Source organism: Lissotriton vulgaris, chromosome 1_1 (genome assembly GCF_964263255.1).
Source record: "Lissotriton vulgaris chromosome 1_1, aLisVul1.2, whole genome shotgun sequence".
Taxonomy (NCBI): Eukaryota; Metazoa; Chordata; class Amphibia; order Caudata; family Salamandridae; genus Lissotriton; species Lissotriton vulgaris.
This window is the reverse complement of record NC_141685.1, coordinates 454,239,084-454,260,657: the sequence shown is the minus strand read 5'-3', so window position 1 is coordinate 454,260,657 and position 21,574 is coordinate 454,239,084. Positions and strand designations below refer to the sequence as shown.

General features: G+C 46.8%; 1 protein-coding gene across 1 annotated transcript in view; it reads right to left on the bottom strand.

The window, feature by feature from the left end:
* Positions 1 to 7,733: 7,733 nt before the first annotated feature.
* Positions 7,734 to 21,574, bottom strand: part of UBE2U (ubiquitin conjugating enzyme E2 U) — a 198,554-nt gene continuing 184,713 nt past the window's right edge. The window contains 1 exon segment of the mRNA XM_086925322.1: positions 7,734 to 7,888. Within this exon segment, the coding sequence (XP_086781448.1) occupies positions 7,734 to 7,888 (155 nt within the window).

Below are 21,574 nucleotides of genomic sequence, written 5' to 3'. Positions count from 1 at the left end.
GGGCGATCTGCAAGACCCACTTGTCCGATGTTATGGATCTTCAGTGGGGGAGATGATGATGAATTCTCCCACCAACTGGAGTAGTGTGGTCCTGCAGAGTCAGTCTAGGAGGGAGTGCTTGGAGGCTGCGGCTGCTGCGGGCAGTGTGGCCGACAACGTCTAGCCTCCATTCCTGGATCGGAATGCACAGCATCCACGTCCTCGCATGGCTTGGGCCCTGTCTGAGTCCTCAGGTCGGGATTCCAGAGGTTGGAGGTCCTGGGAGATTGGGCATTGAATTTCCCAGGGAGCCAGCTGAACAAGTGCCTGTATCTGTGAGATGACACCATCCTAGATACTATTTGAGGGTTCATCCTCAGGCCCCCCCCCAAGTATCAGGACTATGTTGTGTGAAGGTTGACTAGCCTGTTAAGGGTGTAGTGCATCTTGTTAAGGTTTGAAGGCCTGAGAGGTTTTGTTGTCATTTGGTTGCCGTTATTTTTATGAGGAATGTTGAGCATGAGCTTCAGTTGGGCTCCCATAGGTGGGGGCTGCGGGGGTGGAAAGGATCACCTCCTTATAGTAGCAATGAGGATTGGCATGGCTCCTGATGTTAAGGTGTTGCTTAACTTTAAAAATTGAATATCTGATAAAGACTTCTAGCTGCAGATTTCTTACCTTTGAATTTCCCAAGCATCAGACTGGATCGGCAAACATTTGCTGAGCAATACACCTTGCGCACGGTGTAGGGTGGCTCCATTCAGCTCCGCCTGACATCGTCAGCATTGGAAGCGCCTGTTCGAAAAACAAATCCGCGTCATGTGCGAGGAATGTCTTCGAGAAAGACCGTTTTCAAGCTGTGCAGTGCATGCCACCGCATGATATTGGTCACCGATCCCCACCTCGTCTGTCTCTGGTGTCTCGAGCGTGACCACGATTTGAAGTTGTGCACGACCATGGCTCCAAAGCCCTTGAGGGAGGGAGCGATGAAGCTTCTCGCAGCCCAGCAGTCGACACCATCCAGTGAGACTACGCGAAGTTCAGTCCCGATCGAAGAAGAGGAGGTCGCAGGACTGCTCCCGGAGCCCAAATTCCTCTTCTTCCCATTCGAGGTCCTCGGGACACTCGGGGAAGAGCCATATGAAGAAGTCCAAGCAGACTTCATCTTCACTTCGGCTATCATCAGTCGACAAGGGAGGTAAGAAACACCACTGCTCTAGGCAGAGTACAGTGGAGCTGGAGCCAGAGTCGACTTTGCGCCTCCCCCCTTTCTGAAAGCCGTAGCGAATCCTGCTCAAATAAAATAATTTTATGAGACAACGTCAATTCCAGCATCAATTGAACCCAGAGGTTCTATGTTGTCGCCTGAGCACTTTGAAGATGTGCTAGGCTTAGGAGAGGAATGGGAGGGGAAGAACACCAGGAGGTCTCTGTGGAGAACTTCGACTGGTATGGGGAACTTGAGGAGCCCAGTGGACATGATGTCTCCACCAACAGTGGCTATGGAGGAGGGGGCCATGGTGGTAAAGAGTACAATAAAGCAGGGGTGGGCCCTATCCCACACAGCTAGATTGGGCCAGTAAATTACAGAAAAAGAGATATCTAGCTGACTGTTTATTGTGCTGTCAACTATTTAACAGACTGAGACCAAAATCACAAATAGGATGGTCTCCATCATTTAATTATTATTTTTTCTGAAAGATTCTTATACATTTAAGAACTATACAGAGAAGAGATGGACAACACTTCATAATTTACATAATGTGAAAGCTAGGCTCAAAAAGAGATCAAAACAATAAGTGATTTCACAGGATAATTCACAAGTAACAAATAAAGTGAAAACTTCAAGACTGAAACACATACAAGTAAATTATTAAGCTACTACCAGTCGAAAAAGAGAGCAATAATGCGGTAACCCATGTACCCATCAACACTGTTTGAATGGAACACATTTGGGATACCATCCAAAGGGGGTATTTACATTTCATGCAAAAGAGGGATATATAGTTTGGAGAAAGTTTTTCCCTCTATTGCTATACTATTTATAATACTGGCTGATCCCTTATTGGTTAAAGTTATGCCAACGGATTTCGAAACCCTTTCTATTTTAAGGGATTCTCCTCAGGGCTGTGACTGGGTTCTATTATTGTTTCTAGAAATCACGTCAAGGTCGTTGAGGGTCCTGTTTTCACGTTGTGGACCGGAGGCTTGTGGCTCTTGATAATGTGGGCAGAGTTAGGGGATAATTAGATGAGGCAGGTTTTGTTGTTTAAAAGGCACAAGTGCTTAAACATCTGTTATCTTCTTACTTTTTACAGGGCTGCACTGGAGAAGCTTCTCTTTGAGCTCAGCTGTGAGTTGCGCGTTTATTTTAGGTTTTGGGGCGAGTAGTGCACATTAGGAAACCTGCTCCCATCAACAAAGGTTCATTTATGTGGCCACAAAGTCTAATAATATTCTTTGCAGTTATAATATTTATTTCTCAAACAGCTGTCCTTTAGTCAGCCTGGCTCCTGTCTGCTAAAAGTAGACTATTATGGGGAACTTGGGGAGCCCAGTGAACTGGACACTTCCCCAGATACTGGCATGCTTTCTCCACCAACAGTGGCTATGGAGTGGGGGACCATCCTATGCCGTGGTGGTAAAGAGGGCAGCTGAGGTCCTTGAACTAGAACTGTCCTCAGTGCAGGTCAGGAGTCATTTCCTGACCGAAGTGCTTCAACCAGGGGCTTCCACTTTCAAACCCCTTTTGCCCTTTAATGAGGCATTTACGGACGTCCTTCTGCGCACGTGCTCCAAGCCTAGCACTGGGGCTCCTGTGAATAGGACGATTGCACCCCGCCTTGACCCAGCTCCAGGCGACCCAAAGTTCCTCAGCTAACACCCCATCCCAGAAGGTTTGGTGGTGCAGGCCTCTACGTCCCAGAGCACCTTCCCTTCCGCCCTTCCAGATAGAGAAGCCAAGAGGCTGGACTCATTTGGAAAGAGGGTGTTTTCTTCCTCCAGTGTGGCATGGCATTGAGGTCGGTGAATACTGCATGCTTATTGGGACGTTTCTCCCATTTCCTTTGGGAGACGGTTGCGCAAGTGCTGCCACAGTTCCTGGAGGAGGTGTGGGCTGTGCTCTCCAAAGCAGGATGGGAGGGATGCAGCAAAATTCACTACACACTGTGGCTTAGATACAACAGGTTCTCTGGGCAGATCAATTTCAACAACAGTAACTTTGAGGCACCACTACTGGCTTTAAACAACTGGCTTCTTGGGTGATGTCCAACCCAATCTGATGGACATGCACTTTGATGGAACCTGTCATTTGGCGAAAAGGCAGACTCAGCCCTGGTCAACTTTAAGGACTCTCGAGCTACGGCTAGATCCTTTTGCCTCTTCTCCTCGTGGCTAGTCTTCCTTCTGCCTCTTTTGTGGCAACGGAAGTGATTTGCAGCTTTGTCAGCCCTATCCCAGCCACAGGTTTCAACTGTTTTTCCGCACTCTGAACACAACATTCTCTACTCCCTCAACAAGTAGAGAAAACCACACTTTATGGTGCAACCTGCTCTTTGTTTGCACCATACATTTACATAGATTGAAAAGGTGGTGATGTTTTTCGGCTCTGTGACCAACGGTTTCGGCGATAACCTGATCTGAAGTCAGCTCCCCGCCTGGCTGTTTGGGTGTCTTAGTCACCATTCACCATCAACCACTTCAATGCTGTCAGCATCCTCAAGTCCTTTCAACTCCACCACTACCTTGGGGTGGAAATGGAACGCCACCCTCCAATGTCGTAATGACAGTTGGTTAGAATATGGGGTCAATCTGGAGTGTTTTTGAGGCACCCTATGATCAAGGAATACTTCGAGCAACCCTTCTAGCTCTGTGACAAGGATTTGGAATGCGAACTGCACAAGTTGCAGCTTATGGGAGGTCTATCAGCTGAGCAACCATCCTCGGCTCCCCTTTGGCACTCATACTTTTGGTCACACTGTCAGCCTTGGGTGTCCAACATCATTTACGAATACGACTGCTAGGGGAAATGGTTTTAAATGTATGTAGGCACCCACTTTTACCTTGGTTGTCTGTATGATTGGTGGGTTTTCCAATGTGTCAAACAGCTGGAGACTCATCACATTGATTGATGCTCAAGTATATACGATTGCCACTAAAGGCCTCTTTCCAATCAACACTTGACATTTCTGAGCTGATCACGTTTTTGGGTAGCTGTGCCGCAGGGTATGCACAATGTGGACTATTTCTACCCCTTCATTGTTGCCCATGTACCTATTTATAGTCTGACATCTAGGTGGTTGAGAGCTCTCACCGCTGGCTTGATGATTTCTTGGGTACTGTCCGCTGACCTTCACACCTTCCCATAGAGGTTGGCCTTTCCTGATGCAGAGCACCTCTTTCCAATTGCAGGGCACTCAATGGGGTGGGGTACTAACCCACACTTTGGAGGATGTGTGGAGACAGCCACTTGGACCTACTGCTCCTTTCTCCATTTTTCTCCAGCATGGTGCCCTTTGTGATGAGATTCAAGGGTTCTCTCTTGATCAGCCTGCTTAGCCCTGACTGTGCATGAGTTTTGGATAATTCCTTGGACCATCCCACTGTGAGGATGTCTGGCAGGGACGTTCCTAGTTCTTGCAGGATCTGTTCACACAGTTTCACTGAGGAACACCTTTAATTATTTATGCCCTTTTCTCTTCGTTTTCATCTCTAAATGTGCAGAAGCTTGCCAGTTCTTTCAGTTGCGTACAGAATGTGTCAATAGATTTGTCTGTTTCTTGCGTGGCTTGCTGTTGCACAAATCTCTCTTAATGTGAATTGGCCTTGGGCTCAAAGTGCACATCAAGCGCTGTCATGATAATGCTGTATTTGGAGGTGGTACGCTCATGCAAGGTTTATGACAGTTTGCACACATCGGCCCCTTCTAGGTGGAGGAGTAGAGGTGCTTCTTATCCTGATCGGAGTCACTTTTCTCCTTTTCTAAAAGGATGTGCACTGGAGAGTTCAATCCCCTCCTTCTCACCGTGGTAAAAGTACATGGGATTTGAACCCTTTTCCTGCTATGTGAATGGTGTGCTTCACATACAACTTCTTCAGCCATGTGGTTCAGGTGTCTTTTATAAGTCAAATTCAGGCACAGCACTGGGAGAGGCACTCTCACCATTCTTCTTCTAGAATCTGCCTGCTGCGGCGGCAGCCTGCACCGCTGTGTATCCTGGCATGGAACTCTGTTCAGGATGTGTGGTATTTGCTCTTCAAGCCTCCTCACCTCGATGGCACCACTCCCAGTGTGACTTCGCTGGCATGCTCACCGTAAATCAGGAATCAGACTGGGCTGCAACTGCTGAGTTACAGGAGTGCTGGGCCCTGATCTGCTGCTTTAAGGGCTAGAGAGGCGGACCTTGAAGTTGGGGAACTGGGTCCGAGCCTCTGCAGGGAATCTGAACATCCTGTTATTCAGGGCAAATGACATCACTCAATCTCCCCATCATTAACAAAATGAAGGTGTCTATCTGTAATGCACCTGGTGCTCATGTAAAGCGCTCTGATACCTTTGCGTCGAGTTCACGCATTACAATAAACTCCCCCCTCCAAAAAATGTTATGTTGTAGGCCTTCAGGCCAGTGGTCCACATTAAAGAAAGCATAGCACACTGAAATGGGTGAACACATATAGTTAATTAAAGTTGCTATCAGTTAACTCCACCTCGCCCGACAGAGGTCATATTATTCCATTATTCCACTCCTGATGCCAAGGGCCATACCACTTCCCACTAGCCTCTAAAAGGGGTTAGTTGCAGGATTTTTAATCTTAATGCCCCCTGGTCTTTTTCTTTCAAGTGCTCCCTGGAAGATGGTTGAGCCTACCCTGATCTTTAGGAGTCAGGGTGAACCAGATGATGAAGCATAAACATATTACAGTGTGTGAGGGTTATTTAAAGAAAAGGAACCCTTTCCTTCCCCGCTTTTAGCAAGGCGGAGCTTCACCTGATAAAATTGGTGCCCGCAGGTTTGATATGAAAGGCAGTGGGATACTTTATTTTTTATTTTTTGTGGGATATTCCGAGAAGTCCTGAACCAGATTGAGCAATCATTCAATACAATGAATGGCACCTGATAATGGTGTGCTATGCTCCTACACTATAGGAGATTTTACAGTGGAATTCCTCTTAGCACTGAGAGCAAAAGATTCCTATGATTACTCTGCAACTGACTGCTGAACCATGGTGCCCAGCTGTGCTCTCTTAGTGTGTTTTTGTTGCTATTCATCGAAGAACAGTCTCTCCCAACAGGGAAAATTAACAAAATGTTGAGAGAACTACAACCATTTGCAATAACAAACTGCATTATGTGCTGTACTTCTTTGTTGTTACTGGTGAGTTGCCCAATGTTGTGCTCTTAGAATCAGTAATTGAAATCATACTTTATTTTGAAGTGTATCTATAAAGACTTATGAGAGCAGCATATCAATTGATTAAGTGAGAATATAAAGAATGCCCGCTGAAACCATAGTCTATAAATCCTAAAATAATAATTTTGACAGAATCAGCTTCCATATCTGAAATGAACTTTCCAAATCCAATTTGTTAGTCATATGCAACGGTCATAATCAGTTCAACAAGCAGGAGTAGATGTACGCTGAACAGGTCCGGACTAAGGGATCTTGCAGGTCAATGCAGTTGATGCAAAATAAAAGGGAGGAATTACCATGTTTTAGTAATGCCCATAAATGGCATCCACTAGAGCATGATCCCGCTCACTTACTTGTCTGTCAATTGACCAATTATGATGGGATCAATGAATCCTAATGCAGCACAGAGATGGCACAGTATGATAGTGCAGATCCCAATGCCATCAGCTAAGTGAAGGAGTCCATCCACCAGCCAGTTAGGAGGGAGTACTCTTCGTACTCACCATTATTCTGTCTTGGATAGATAAAAGGAGCTGGTACACCTCAATATTATCCTGAAATGTGCTAGTAATTACCTTTTCAAGCAGTGCGGCAGGCCATGGAAAATTATAGCTGGGGCAAAAATTGCCAGAATCAGTAGGGTCAAGGGGCGACTTTTTTTAAGAGAGAGAAATTGATGACACAATTGTTCAATGGAATCCTTCCTAAGCCATTGCATCATGTGCTGCAATCTCAAAAGTTCTTCCAAAATACAAGAGTAAATGTGTCTGGGCAGGCCAGAACCACAAATGCTCTTAACAGAGGCAATAACATCAGCTGAAAAAGTCAATTCCGAATTTTGAGATGAGAATTTACCAGTGAAGATGACCATCTACAGCTTTCAAAGAGGAATCATTGATTGTCCCTACTAAAGCTTAGAATTGTCAAGTGTTAATGGGACATTCTCTCCCCCTTCCAAGTTATTTCCTACCCACACTGGGTATCTTAGTCGCCAAGCTCCTTCTTATTTTACGTTCTAACCACTTTACTATTTTCGCAGCCTCTTTCCCCAGTACCAAGCACCTTGCCAGTTTCTCTGCCTCTATACTCCATCCCAAGAAAAGTCCTTTTTCCTAAATTCCTATCCCTATCCCAGACACTATTCCTTATGGAACCACACAATGCATTTTGAAATAACATTCTAAAATAAAACCCATGGCATTTTTCACTCCCTCTATTTAACGTCAACTAGATTTCTAATATATAGCCAACAAAATACTTAAATTAGTCACTATGTGTCACAGGGTGTCCTAATGAGAATGTGCTCAAGTGGGCCTAAGTAGCTCAAACTATGTGATAATTTATTGTCCTCTGTACCAGGGATTTGAGTTATTAAATTCAATGATAACCATGTAAAATACATTTACATTTACCATCCATTACCTTTCATGGGTCTGAGGTGCACTTTCCGGTAGCCGGATCCTGTTCACATAACCGTGTTCTTCAATAACTCCAGCTGAAACATAAGAATTAAAATATATTTATAAATACACTTTTCTGATGCTGAATTGTCCCCTTAATCCTGTCTGCACTCTATAGACTTATACCAAAAGGGAGTCACCGTTCCTAAGTAGGGAGAGAAAGAGGGGAAGTAAGAGTTACTCTTGTCGTGTGCTACTCTAATTGTGGGGGGCAGTGTGTCCTCATCTTGATGCCCTCACACAGCCCGAAGGATGTTCATGCTTCATCATTGGGCTTTTGATCCTCGTCAGGCCAGCGCTGCAATGCCCTACGGGTCCCCCAAAGGGTCTCTTTTTTGGAGATCTTTTGATGAAGCCGTATGGGTGCGTGGGTGTAAGTGGCAGTGAAGGTTTAGAAGGTGTCTTAAAAAATGACTGGAGGGAAGACTGGGAATGGTATGAGATCAGGGGAGATGACCTCCCGCTGGGGGGAACGTGGGGGGACCCGCGGGACGTGGGGAACTCGACCACTGATAAGATGCGCCAACAGAAGACGCCGCCACTCCTAGGCAACTTAGAGTGAGGAGAGACGCAGAGTTACGGTGGGAGACGATGGGGCCTTGCATCTGGAACCGTCCGAAGCTAGAGATGGGTCGGCGCTTTCGAAGCCTCATGTGCCCGATGACATATTGGCCCCGGATACACTGCAGGTCACGGCGGAGGACATATCACTTAACGCCCCGGTGATCCCTGAGACTACGGGGGTCGGGACTCCTGAGACGGCGGATCCTTCTTGAAGTGACTGAGTGGTTGGGTGTGTTGCATGTATGACATATGACATGCTTTCAGGCCTCGTTGGGTCGTCCCCAGTGGGGAATGTGTGTGCTGCACAATACATAAAGGGGGCTTCTTCTCTCCAGGTAGTGTATGAGAGGGGGGAATGGGGGAAGGGAGGGAGGGAGGTTGGGGGGTGGAGGGGGTATAGACTTGGGCAGGTCAGCTTGAGCCCGGTATTAATGCTTTGATGGTGGGTCTTGCTGGGAGTCGGGTTGGAGGGGTGGGGGGAGTTTTTCTTTTTCTTGAGTGAGTTAGCCTCGTTGGGCGAATGGGGTGGCTGTGCACGTCCTGGCACCAGCGGGGAAAGGGCATATTGGCCTGTTTGGATGTTGCTGGTATATTGCTCGTGGGAGGGGGAGGGGGGTCTGTTGGAAGATGATGTTGAAGGGGAATGTTTCAGGCATCATTTGTATTGCATTTCAGGCACTGGAGGGGATCCACACCGTGAGCAGACAGATGTGGCGGGGTAGATTACGTTGGAAATCATTGGGTTATAAGTTTCTGAGTTGGAACGTGAGGGGGCTAGGCACATGCACTAAGAGGTACAGAGTCCTTTCCTTCCTTCAAAGACATGGAGCCTCCATCGCTTGCCTCCAGGAGACCCACCTGGTAGATGAAGGGGCACAGAAGTTGGAAAGAAAATGGCGGGGTCAGATATTTCATGCGCCCTTTTCTACATATGCCAGAGGGGTCCTGATCTGGGTGGCGTCTGGGGTACCGTTCGCTATTCAGTATATGGAAGCGGACATTCATGGTAGATACCTGCTTCTCAGGGCTAAGCTGGAAGGCAGGGAAATTGTCATTTTGAATTCTTATGAACCAAGTACCGATGACTCGACCTTCTTTAGGGCCTTGCAAGACGTCTTGATTCACGACTTGGTGACTCCGGTCCTTTGGTTTGGGGACTTTAACTGTATTATTGACCCTGTCTCCACCTCGGGAGGGCACAAAACCCCGTATGACTGCACAGCTCAGGAAGGTCATGGAAAACATAGGGGCGGTGGACTTGTGGCGCCTAAAGAATCCGGCACAGAAGGTGTACACCTGCTTCTCCCCCACTCACAACATGTACAGTCGCCTAGATAGAGTCTTAGTGGCGAATGCTGAGCTAAACATGTCCGTGGATGTTACACACCAGGCTCGTTTTTTATCAGACCATTCTCCAGTAGCCTGCGTGGTTCAGTGGGGGTCCCCGGTTGTCCGCCCTCGTACTTGGAGGTTCCCAGTGGACATCCTCCAAAACCAGGTAAGGAAGGCGCACGTAGAAACGGCCACTGGGGACTTTGTGGACCTCAATTGAGGAGAGGGAGGCATATCCTCGGCCACCAAGTGGGAGTCCCTGAAGGCGGTAGTAAGGGGCGCTTGTATGGGACTTACCTACGGCGTCCGGAAACAGCTCCTCCAAGATCTCCGGAGAGCGGAGGACACTCTCCTGCAGGTCCAGCACCTAGCGGACCCTAGTGCTCTACAGAGGCTAGAGGAACAGGCTGCCCGAGCTCGGCTGCATGATATCCTGGATAGACTCGACAAATACACCTTGGGCCAATATAGGCAGCGCCTCCACAGGGAGGGCGATAAGTCAGAGTGGCTCCTGGCTTGGATTCTGAGGAGGGAGCAGACCCCTGAGCGTATTGTTGCCCTGTGGGACCTGAACGGGGACGTGGTTTACTCGGAGCAGGCCATCCTTGGCGTTCTCCAATCCCATTTACGGCAAGTATACACGTCAGACCCAGGGATTTCCAAGGTCTCTTATCTCCCCTACTTACAGGGGTTGCCTATACCGACCCTTTCGGATTCGGACCGGGAGGAATTGGATGCGGGCCTGACGTTGGCAGAGGTTCGTATGTCGCTAGCCCGCTTGCCACGTGCAAAGTCGCCGGGGAGCGATGGGTTCCCACCGGAGTTTTATCATGAATTCCGGGACATGTTGGCTCCACTCCTGTTGCAAGTATTCCTTGAGGCGTTCGAGAGTGGAGTGGAGATCTCCCACAGAGCATGGCTCAAGGGGAAATCTGCATGATCCTTAAACAAGGGGGGAACAAGCATGACCCCTCGTCATATCGTCCGATTACCATGATAAATACGGACATCAAAATTTTAACTAAATTATTGGCCACCCGGCTAGCACCCCATATGGAGCATCTAGTACATTCCTGGGCAGAACACAGCTATGAATCTGAGTCGCTTGAATCACATCCAGCATGAGATACGAAGTAGGGAAGAACAGACGGTCTTGGTGTCCATAGATCTGGCCAAGGTGTTTGACACTGTCGACTGGGGCTACTTACAGGAGGTCATCTGGACAATGGGCTGGGGCCCAACTTCGGCCGTTGGATTCGTATCTTATACAGTTCCCCCCGCGCCAGGGTGCGCCTTGCAGCCGCAAGATCGGAGGAGTGGCAGCTGGGACAGGGCACGAGACAGGGGTGCCCCCTCTCGCCACTACTTTTTGCCCTAGCCATAGAGCTGTTTGCCGTAAAGTTTCGAACTGAGATGCGGCAATGGAACATCCAGGTGGGTGACACGTGCAATGTTCTGTCGGTATATGCGGATGACGCCTTGTTTTACTTGAAAACCCAGAGGGAGGCGCTCCTGATGTTGCTGCACCACCTGGACTGTTTTAGCGAGGTGTCAGGCTTGCGGCTTAATCATAGTAAGTCCTTGATTTTCCCTTCAAACGGTGCCCCTTGAGGACTTGCCAGAGTGTGGGCTGTGATGGGAACGGGCCAGTTTTCGATACCTAGGCATCCATGTGGCCTCTACAGCGGAGCAGTCACTCGTCCCCAATATAGATCGGCTGATTACGTCCCTCCAGTAATCCGTGTCTTTTTGGAACACCCTACCACTGTCCCTAAGGGGGAGACTGGCCGTCGCCAAGATGGTGATGCTGCCAAGGACACTGTATGTCCTTCAGAACACGTTGTGCCCTCTTCCACCTAGATTTTTCGGACCCTTAACACACTGCTCACCTCCCTGCTTTGGTCGGGTCGGCGAAGCAGAGTGGCCCCCCGCCTTTGAGGAGGGGGATTAGAAGCCCCGCTCTTTGATCGGCTGCCAGATGGTTTTCAGACGCGGATGTATGGGAGACGCGATTACTAGCAGGAAGGGCGACGGTGCAGGAGCTCCAGATGGCAATGATGCGCGGGTCGGGTGCCAAAGCCGAGTTGCCCTATGTGGTGAGACATACAGCGGGCGTATGGCAACGTTTTATAGAAAGGATCCTATGCTCCACAGGATCTACCGATCTGGATATTGACCCCTATGGTAGAAATAGAACACCATATGTCCTTCCGTGAATGGAGAGAGGGGGCTTTGAGGTTCTAGCAGATCTGTACCCCTCAGAGAGCTTCTTGACGTACGAGCAGACGGAGTAGTCATTTGGCCTTAGTGGCGGACAATATTTGCACTACCAAGGATTGCGTTCCATAGTGCGCTCGGTCTGGCCACAGTGTCCGGAGATACCCCCGATGACCCATACCTTACATATCCTACTGTCCTGCGGCAGAGAATGCAGGCTAATAGCCTTGCTGTACGCGGCTATGAAGTGTGATTCCGCCCCACCGGTGCCACCGACGTGGGCGGTCTGGGAGACGGGCCTGGGAGACGGACCTGGGAGCACCTCTGGACCAATTGAGCCGCCAACAGTTAGCCCCGCTCACTTTGTACAAGGGGTAGAAGAGACAGGATTTTACAGTACCTCAAAGATTCCCCTGCACAAATAGTGATTTTACAGGAAACCCACCTGGTCAAGGAAGAATTTATGAAGTTGTAAACAGAGATGGGTTCAGCAGGTAGGGTGCACAGAACAGATAGCTAACACAAGAGGGGTAGCAGTAGTTGTTAAAAAACAAGGGGGTACGTTAGGTTATTAATTACACAGGTGGGCAAATCTGGTAGATGTATTATAGCGAACTTAAAATAGGTAACCGTCCACTAACCTTAGTAGGATATTACGACCCAAACCAGGATGACTATGAACCCTTAAAATCAGTATTTACGAACATACTAGACTTCCCTGGCCTGGTGATAATGGCGGGAGATTTAAATATCAGCCAAAGTTGGATAAATCCTGTAATAGTAAGGCTATACCTACTCTGAAATCCCTAGCCTTTTCGAGATCTATGATGAGGCAGCACACTCTTAGCGACTTATGGAGGGAGAAGGTAGGAGCTCCGCTAGGTACAGCATTTCATGATAAAAAATATGGGCATTGATCAAGGATTGATTATTTTTTGGTAGAAGCGAATCTTAAACAAGAGGTGTTAGACATTAAATATCTTGCCGCACATTTATCTGACCACTCTGCAATACTATTAACATTCAGAAAAGATAGACACAAAGATTAAAGGTGGACTTTGGATCGCACTATTTTTGCAGAGACAGAAATAATGGATGCCCTAAAAAAAGATGTAGGTGAGTTCCTACAGATTAACTGTGGCTCCGCCCCAATTGGAATAGTGTGGGATACAATAAAAGCCTTTACCAGGGGCAGTATCACAAGAATACTCAGTCATAGGAATAGACAATATAGACAAAAGTTGAGTTAATTAGAGGCTGAAATAAGAAAGATAGAAACAGATAGTAAAGCGATTTTGCTTAAAAACCAAGTGGAAGAAATCCTACAGAATAGGATTAAGAAAAGATGGGATGCAAGCAAGCTAGCCCACTTCTTAGCCTGGAAAATCAAGACTGAGCATAATAGAAATGATTAATGGAATTAAGGTGGGGCTGTCCAATGTGATGGTAACAAATGATTCTGAAGTGGAAGAGGCCTTCTTTAAACATTTCCGAGATCTTTCCTCCGAAGAGGAGGAGGTCCCAGAGGAAGAGGTGGTAACTTGTTTAGAGGAGTCTGTTAAGCCTTTAGATCAAGAGAAGAAAGAAAGTCTTAACCAAGATGTAAAAGATGAAGAAGTGAGGAGGTCCATAAAAGCATCTAAAGGTGGGAAAGCCGCTGGACCGGATGGGATACCGGCAGCATTGTATATGGCCCTGGGGGAAGTCTTAACTCCCTTTATGACAGAGGTAATTGGAGAGAATTTAGATAATGGGATAATGGGATACAACTTCCAAGATAATGGAATAGAGTGCCAATTTCTCTTATCCTAAAGCCTGGCAAAGAGCTCGCTAACTGTGAAAAATATAGGCATATATCGATATTGAATGCAGATTATACCATTTTTACTACCATCTTGGTGGGGAGACTAAGCAAGGTTGCTGAGGGGATTATCCATAAGGACCAGAAGGGATTTATTCAGGGGAGGCACATTCATGAACTAATGTATGGGCTCATTGGAGCAATTGATGTGGCAATAGAGTATTCTGTCCCCCTCGCTGTTATTATGTTAGACTCCTCTAAGGCCTTTGACAGGGTCAGGTGGTCTTATCTGCTACTGTTTTTTTAGAGACTTGAATTAGGAGATTAATTCTGTAGGGCGGTAAAATTAAAATACCAAAACCCCACAGTGAGAGATCTAATAAACGGGAACCTAACTGCATCTTTCTAAATCTCAAGGAGCCCAATACAGGGTTGCCCTTTGTCCCCTCTGGTATTTAACCTATATAAAGAGCCCTTTGCCTAGAAACTGAGGACAACAACTAACATCCCTGCCTTCTGTTGGGAGACTTGGGATAAGAAGGTTGCTTTATATGCAGGGGATCTGGTAATCTTTACTTCTGACCTAGAGGCCGCACTATCTCCCACCATACAGATAGCTATGGGGTTTGGTAGAATATCAGGCTACCAGGTAAACGAGCCCAAAACTAAAATCCTGATTTGTAATCAGAGGGAAAATAACCAGTGGATTAAAAGAGATATGAAATACCTGGGGATTAGAATTGTGAAAGATATAAGCGAAATCCCAGAAATTAACCTGATGAGAATTTACAGGGAAACAGTGCAGTTATTGAACAGCTGGGTTCCGATTTTCGGATGGGTTAACTTGGTAAAAATGGTGCTCCTGCCAAAAATCACTTATCTATTTAATACAATGAAGGACCGGGTTTCAGAACCCAGCGGCGTCAGGGAAAACGCCCGATGCCTTCGAGTTCCCCTGCCTTGGCAAACAGAGACAAGGGATACTTCTTGATGACGTCAAAGACCAAAGTTTATTGGCTGCAACCAGGAACAGAGATCTACGAAGCACACACGGGTGGTTCGCTAGAGACTGCACAAATTCAATGAGCGGAGCATGGTCTTTTATGCCAAAAATCAAGCCTCAGGCAACATTCCAAATTAACATTGGGTTCATGCAAACTGACCAATGGCAGCGTGACATTTCAAAAGTAGCTTATGACGACAATCCCACTTTCCGTTGTCCAGCCCACCAGAAATGACCAAGCAAATTCCAACTTCTTGTCAGATCAGGCCGGACAAACCCATCATAAAACCCTCAACCCAAATCAGTAATTATGTCAGAAAGGAAGGAACAGAAACAGATTGGAAGCAAGATAGAAAGGTGGGTGCAGTGTACTATAAACTCGGGCATGTCCTGCTCTTTGATCTTTATCTGATCAGCTGCTTAACAAGGAACTGGCTCAGCGAGGTCAGCCTCGGGCAAGGAGTCAGTTCGGCCAGGTCATTCAGAAGTCAGCTAAGGCATTCGTGTCTCAAGGACTCATTCCGCCGTAGTCACCGGCCTATGTGAGGGCAACCATACAAAATGGCTGCCGCACACAAAATGGAACCCGAAGGTTCAAACGAAATCCCCAAATACAAAGTGTTCTCATAGATCGATTAATGCGAAAACACTTGTACACGCTACACTCCTCATCTGCGGTCTGCTGACACCAAAATCGTCTATTTCCGACGCCCTTTATTGAACGGGTTCGGAACCACTGAACCTCACCCACAAACTCACGGAACTACAGACCCTCCTTTTGCCCTTACATAGGCAACAGACCAAAACCCATGTTAATCTGAATCCGGATCTATCATCATCAGATCACCGATGTGTTGCTGTAGCATCATCCTATTACTTAGTACCTCTCTCTGGACAGGTCTCCTTGCACACAAGGCCACAAATAGCAGGAGCACACTGTACACAGAGACAGAACAGGAAAAGGATAGCTAAGACCATCCCAATGACCATCAGAATCTTCCAACCCCAAGTGGATATCAATCCCCATAACCATCCCATCAACGACCAATCTCCTTTGTCCAAATGGACAGAATCGGAGATCTTATGCAGCTTAGAAATGGCCTGGAAGACTGACGGAGCGTTGTCTGGAATGAAAACGCAGCAGCTCGATTGAATCCGTTTACAAACTCCACCTCTATCTGCTAGTATGACATCAAGGGCAACTCTATTTTGGAGTGTCATAAGTCTATCCGACTGGAGCTCAGCAGTCAAGTTACTAAGGGCACCGGCAGTTTCGACTATGGTGGACTCAACCACTCTCGTCAACTGGCGAATATTCCTGCTATTAGCCATCGGTCCCCAGAACGGCAGAAAACCCTTAAAGAAATCTCCAAACTCTTGCCCTGCAGTGTCTTCTTGACTAAAGACACCTCTAGCAACTCTCGTCTTATGGTAATCTGCCGCAGCTGTAAAAGTGGGAGGCAACAGGAAGGAAACAAAACATGTGCCCGAAAAATCAGGGGGCAACCATGTATATGCTTTGTCGTAGCAAACAAAATAAGTACCCTTAGCAGCTAAAAATGCTGGGGAAGACTGGGACGTAAATACATAGGTATCAATACAAACGCTCTTCCCTAACTGAGCTCTCGGATTCTTGCCATTACCCTGCAGACAATAGCGACCCTGATGGGGCACTATCCAAATCGGTGGAGAACTTTTCGCTCGCTGGTTAACACTCAGACTAACTCCATATCTAGTAACGTTCCAACCAATATATGCTTGTGTCTCGTCTCTCGGAATAGTCTCATACGAACTAATGCCTCTAATCATGTCGACTATACCCTTGACCAGAGCACTATTCTTTGGGTTGTCTTTCACTGAACGTTGGGGATAGACACTATGGGCATAGATGTACATCGTTCTGTAAGCCCAAATAGAACCATTTAAACTAAAAGGTAAAACTAAGTACGGAATACCCTTATCAGTCGTATGGGGCATTAGACCACAGATCCAACAGTTTGTTGTGTTCATCACTAACTGGTGTTGGTGCAAAAGTTGAATAAAGGAATTATTGGCAAATTCCAATCGTCTAACTACCTCATGTTCAGGTAAAGGATGAAAAGAATGAGAAGAAATAGTAGGTGTAGGTGTAGGTTGCACAGTGGGAACAAACGTTACTTTAAAAGAGAATGTCACATAACCAATTATGAATGTCATCAGACTCAATAGCAAAAATACACACGGTATTAGAAAACGTTTCTTTGAGATCATTTTACATATTTTCTTTCTAAAAATCATTTTCCGTGCAGGTCTCTCCAACTCGAAGAAATCCATCCTAAACTAAATATGCTGCTCACGATGGTAGGGTGTTCTATGCTAAGGAATGCCTCTGTCAACCCAGGGCAACTCCCTTAGGCCAACAAGAACCTTCGACCTAGTGTCTCAGGCTTGAACTCCAAAGACTTTCGGCAACCGCGACCCTACAGCTGAACCAGGATGGCGGTTCGAAAAACAAAAATGAGTAGATCCTCGGTGGAGAGTTAACCTGCAAACAGAAAAATCATAAAAACGTATTTGTGCTTTATTTGTCCATGACTCTCGGTCGCAAATTATAGCGGCTTCTTCCAGGCAATTCTTGATCTTTAAACAACAAATCAGGCTCAGTAGTGTTCAATCGATTCGAAGGAGGCACAGCTTCTTGTAAAAGATCGTCACTTTGTCTCTCAGAATTCGTACCAATCAGATAAGCATTGCTGAATGGCAAAAATCGTGGAACAGTTTCTGTTTCAGATTCTGGAAGTCCCTCCTGGACCCACTTATCGTACGGTAAGGGCAAAGGTGCTCGCTTACAGTGTACACCGTGGATCCAGTTTCGCTTGCCTTGTACTCTGACTGCAGAACGTGTCGATAGTAGCACTTGGAAGGGACCCGTCCAACGGGGCTGATCGTTCTTGTTCCGCTGGAAGATTTTAATGAAGACCGACGAACCAGGTTCAATAGCGTGGCCTGGGTCTTCTGAAGCTTGTGGTAGGCTCTCATGCACCTGTTGGTGTAAGACACGCAATTTAGTCGTCAGTTCACGCAAATAGTCAAGCAACACAGGATACTCGATCTCACTGAATCTAGTTGGCCTTGGCACAACCCAAATATTAGCTGGGCGACCAAAGACCACCTCATAAGGACTCAAACCCATTCTCGAATGCACAGTCATTCTTGTGGACAGGAGCGCTAAAGGCAAAGCATCTGGAAGGAAAGAAAACATGTTGTGCTTGCTTGGATTTTGGCTAATTTAAGCTTTTAGGTGCCATTATAGCACTCGACTAAACCAGCTGACTGGGGGTGATTCGCAGCGTGGAACTTCTGCCGAATACCTAGTCCCGCACACACTCTCTTCATGACTTGACCCACAAATTCACTCCAGATAATTCTCGGCATTCCAAATCTTTTGAAGAACTCTTTTATCAGAACTTTCGCTGTGAACAAGGCAGTATTGTCCTTAAGGGGATAAGCTTCTACGCATCTAGAAAAGGAGCAAACAACCACTAAAACATATTTCAAGTTGTTGCATCTCTCCATGTGGATAAAATCTAGCTGCAAAGCCTCGAACGGATACGTAGGAGGAGCAAAATGACCAGCTGGTGTTGGAGTTCCCTTACCAGGATTGTACATCAAACACACCATACAGTTCTTAACCAAGTTCTCTGCACATTTTAGAATTCCCACATTCTGCCAAACCGGAGCCAACAACATGCAAATCCCTTTCACGCTGATATGTGCCATTCCATGAGCCATCGTAACCACTGGAAGCACATACGCGTTAGGCAACAACCATCTCTGATGCTCAGACAAATCAGTCCAACAACCATTCGAATCCAATCTACCCTTGCTTTCTCTCCATTCATTCAACTCTTTCTCTGTAGCTTCAGCTTGAAGGATTTCACACTCTCAATCGTATCTTCACACATACTCTTCTCTGGAACCCATCTCGCCGGACCTGCAACATACATTCGACTCATCACATTTCTCGCAGTTTCTTCCGCAACTTCATCCGCAAACGCATTTCCGCGACCAACATCATCCGTGACTTTCTTATGGGCCCTGCATTTCAAGATCACTATTTGCAATGGCAAAGTAAGTGATTCAAGAAGTTCATTCACCAACTGTCCATGCTGGATCTTTGTCCCATGCGAAGTCAAGAATCCACGTTCACGCCACAAACGTCTAAAGCTATGAGCCACGCCAAAGGCATATTGGCTATCAGTATACATATTCACTCTTTTTCCTTTCGCCAACACACATGCTCTCGTTAATGCAATCAGTTCCGCTGCTTGTGCTGAATTATGTGGAATACGTGCAGCTTCAACAATCGTATGCAAAGTCGTAACAGCATATGCCGCAGTCGTATCACCATTCGGCAACTTAAAACACGAACCATCAACCCACAAAGTACCATCACACTCTGGAAGAGGAGTATCCCTAAGGTCTATTCTCCCTTTCGTTTCTTCTTCAGTTCTCAGAAAACAGTCAAGCTGTTCTTCACTATCTGTCTCAACTGTAATTGGCAACAACGTGGCTGGATTCAACGTGTTGCATCGTTTAATGTGCACATGACTCGCTAACAATGTCAACTCGTAACCCGACAACCGAGCACTAGTTAAATGCTGTGTCTTCGTACGGTTCAACAAGGTATCCACTGCATGTGGAACCATGACCACTAACGTGTTGTCCATAACCAAACCAGCAGACTGTCGGATTGAAACAGCCGCTGCCGCTGTGGCTCTCAAGCAACTCGCCAACGCTCTAGCTACCGGATCTAAGGTCGACGAAAAGTACGCACATGGGCGTTGCTTATCGCCAAACTGCTGAGTCAAGACTGACAATGCACATCCCTCTCTCTCATGGACATACAATGTGAAAGGCTTACTGTAGTCGGGAGTACCCAACACAGGAGCCGAACACAAAGCATCGCGTAATTCAGAAAAGCTCTTTTGACATTCTTCAGTCCAAGGAATAGGATTCGGAGTATCTTTAAAAGTAAGAGCTATTAAAGGCTTCGCTAACAAAGAAAAATTAGGGATCCACTGTCTACAGTACGACGTAATACCCTAAAACGCACGTACTTCTCTCTGTGTCGTAGGCACACTCATTTTCGCAATAGCTTGAATTCTCTCTGGGGTCAATTTCCTTCCCTCCTTCGATAAGAGATGACCTAAGTAGGTTACTTCTTGTCGACAATATTGCAACTTGGAGAAAAGAGTCAAACATTGCCGGCCGGGCTTTCTTCTTGAACAGCTTCGCTTCGAGATTATCTAAAATCTCACTTTCAAAACTACCGTAACGGGGCCACTGTAGGACACTGTCTTTCCTCGTATATTTTACCCAGATCTCATTATAGCTAATAGGGCCCACACCATGCTTTACGTATAATTCATATGTAGGAGTTCCAATCGGAGGAATCGGACACGAATCCTCTAACCGGGAATCCTTAGAACAACCAAAACTAAATATCTTTCCAAGTCTGCTAAGACCAGGCATCTTGCTCACTAGTCTAGCTTCTAACTACAAGGGAAATCTTAAAACGATAGTCTCGCGAATACACAAGTCCCTTGGCTTTGGGGCCTGCAGGTACCAAATCAAAGCGATCCACTAAAGGATACCAAAACAAAACTAAGGACTAGGAGACGCTCCACTCATACTTAACTGAAATGTCGATGGCGTCACTAGAAGACCCGTCAATCGTCTCCCTCTACAAACGTCTAAGGCTCCAAGACAGGGCGACAGTCAGGGCAGCAGTCCTTCGTAGCCGCCGGAAAGCGGGAAACCTTGCATCAAAGACTTTCGGACCACGCCGACATACAGGGGTCGATGAAGTGGTTGGCCTTCCTCCAGAATTTTCACATGAAGCTCCTCACGATCTTCGGGCTTGGACCGGTACCGCTGAAGTCGCCCCACGTTGGGCGCCAACTGAAGGACCGGGTTTTAGAACCCAGCGGCGTCAGGGAAAACGCCCAATGCCTTCGAGTTCCCTTGCCTTGGCAAACAGAGACACAGGATACTTCTTGATGACGTCAAAGACCAAAGTTTATTGGCTGCAACCAGGAACAGAGATCTACGAAGCACACACGGGTGGTTCGCTAGAGACTGCACAAATTCAATGAGCGGAGCATGGTCTTTTTTGCCAAAAATCAAGCCTCAGGCAACATTCCAAATTAACATTGGGTTCATACAAACTGACCAATGGCAGCGTGACATTTCAAAAGTAGCGTATGACGACAATCCCACTTTCCGTTGTCCAGCCCACCAGAAATGACCAAGCAAATTCTAATTTCTTGTCGGATCAGGCCGGACAAACCCATCATAAAACCCTCAACCCAAATCAGTAATTATGTCGGAAAGGAAGGAACAGAAACAGATTGGAAGCAAGATAGAAAGGTGGGTGCAGTGTACTATAAACTCGGGCATGTCCTGCTCTTTGATCTTTATCTGACCAGCTGCTTAACAAGGAACTGGCTCAGCGAGGACAGCCTCGGGCAAGGAGTCAGTTCGGCCAGGTCATTCAGAAGTCAGCTAAGGCATACGTGTCTCAAGGACTCATTCGGCCGTAGTCACCGGCCTATGTGAGGGCAACCATACAAAATGGCTGCCGCACACAAAATGGAACCCGAAGGTTCAAACGAAATCCCCAAATGCAAAGTGTTCTCATAGATTGATTCATGCGAAAACACTTGTACACGCTACACTCGTCATTTGCGGTCTGCTGACACCAAAATCGTCTATTTCCGACGACCTTTATTGAACGGGTTTGGAACCACCGAACCTCACCCA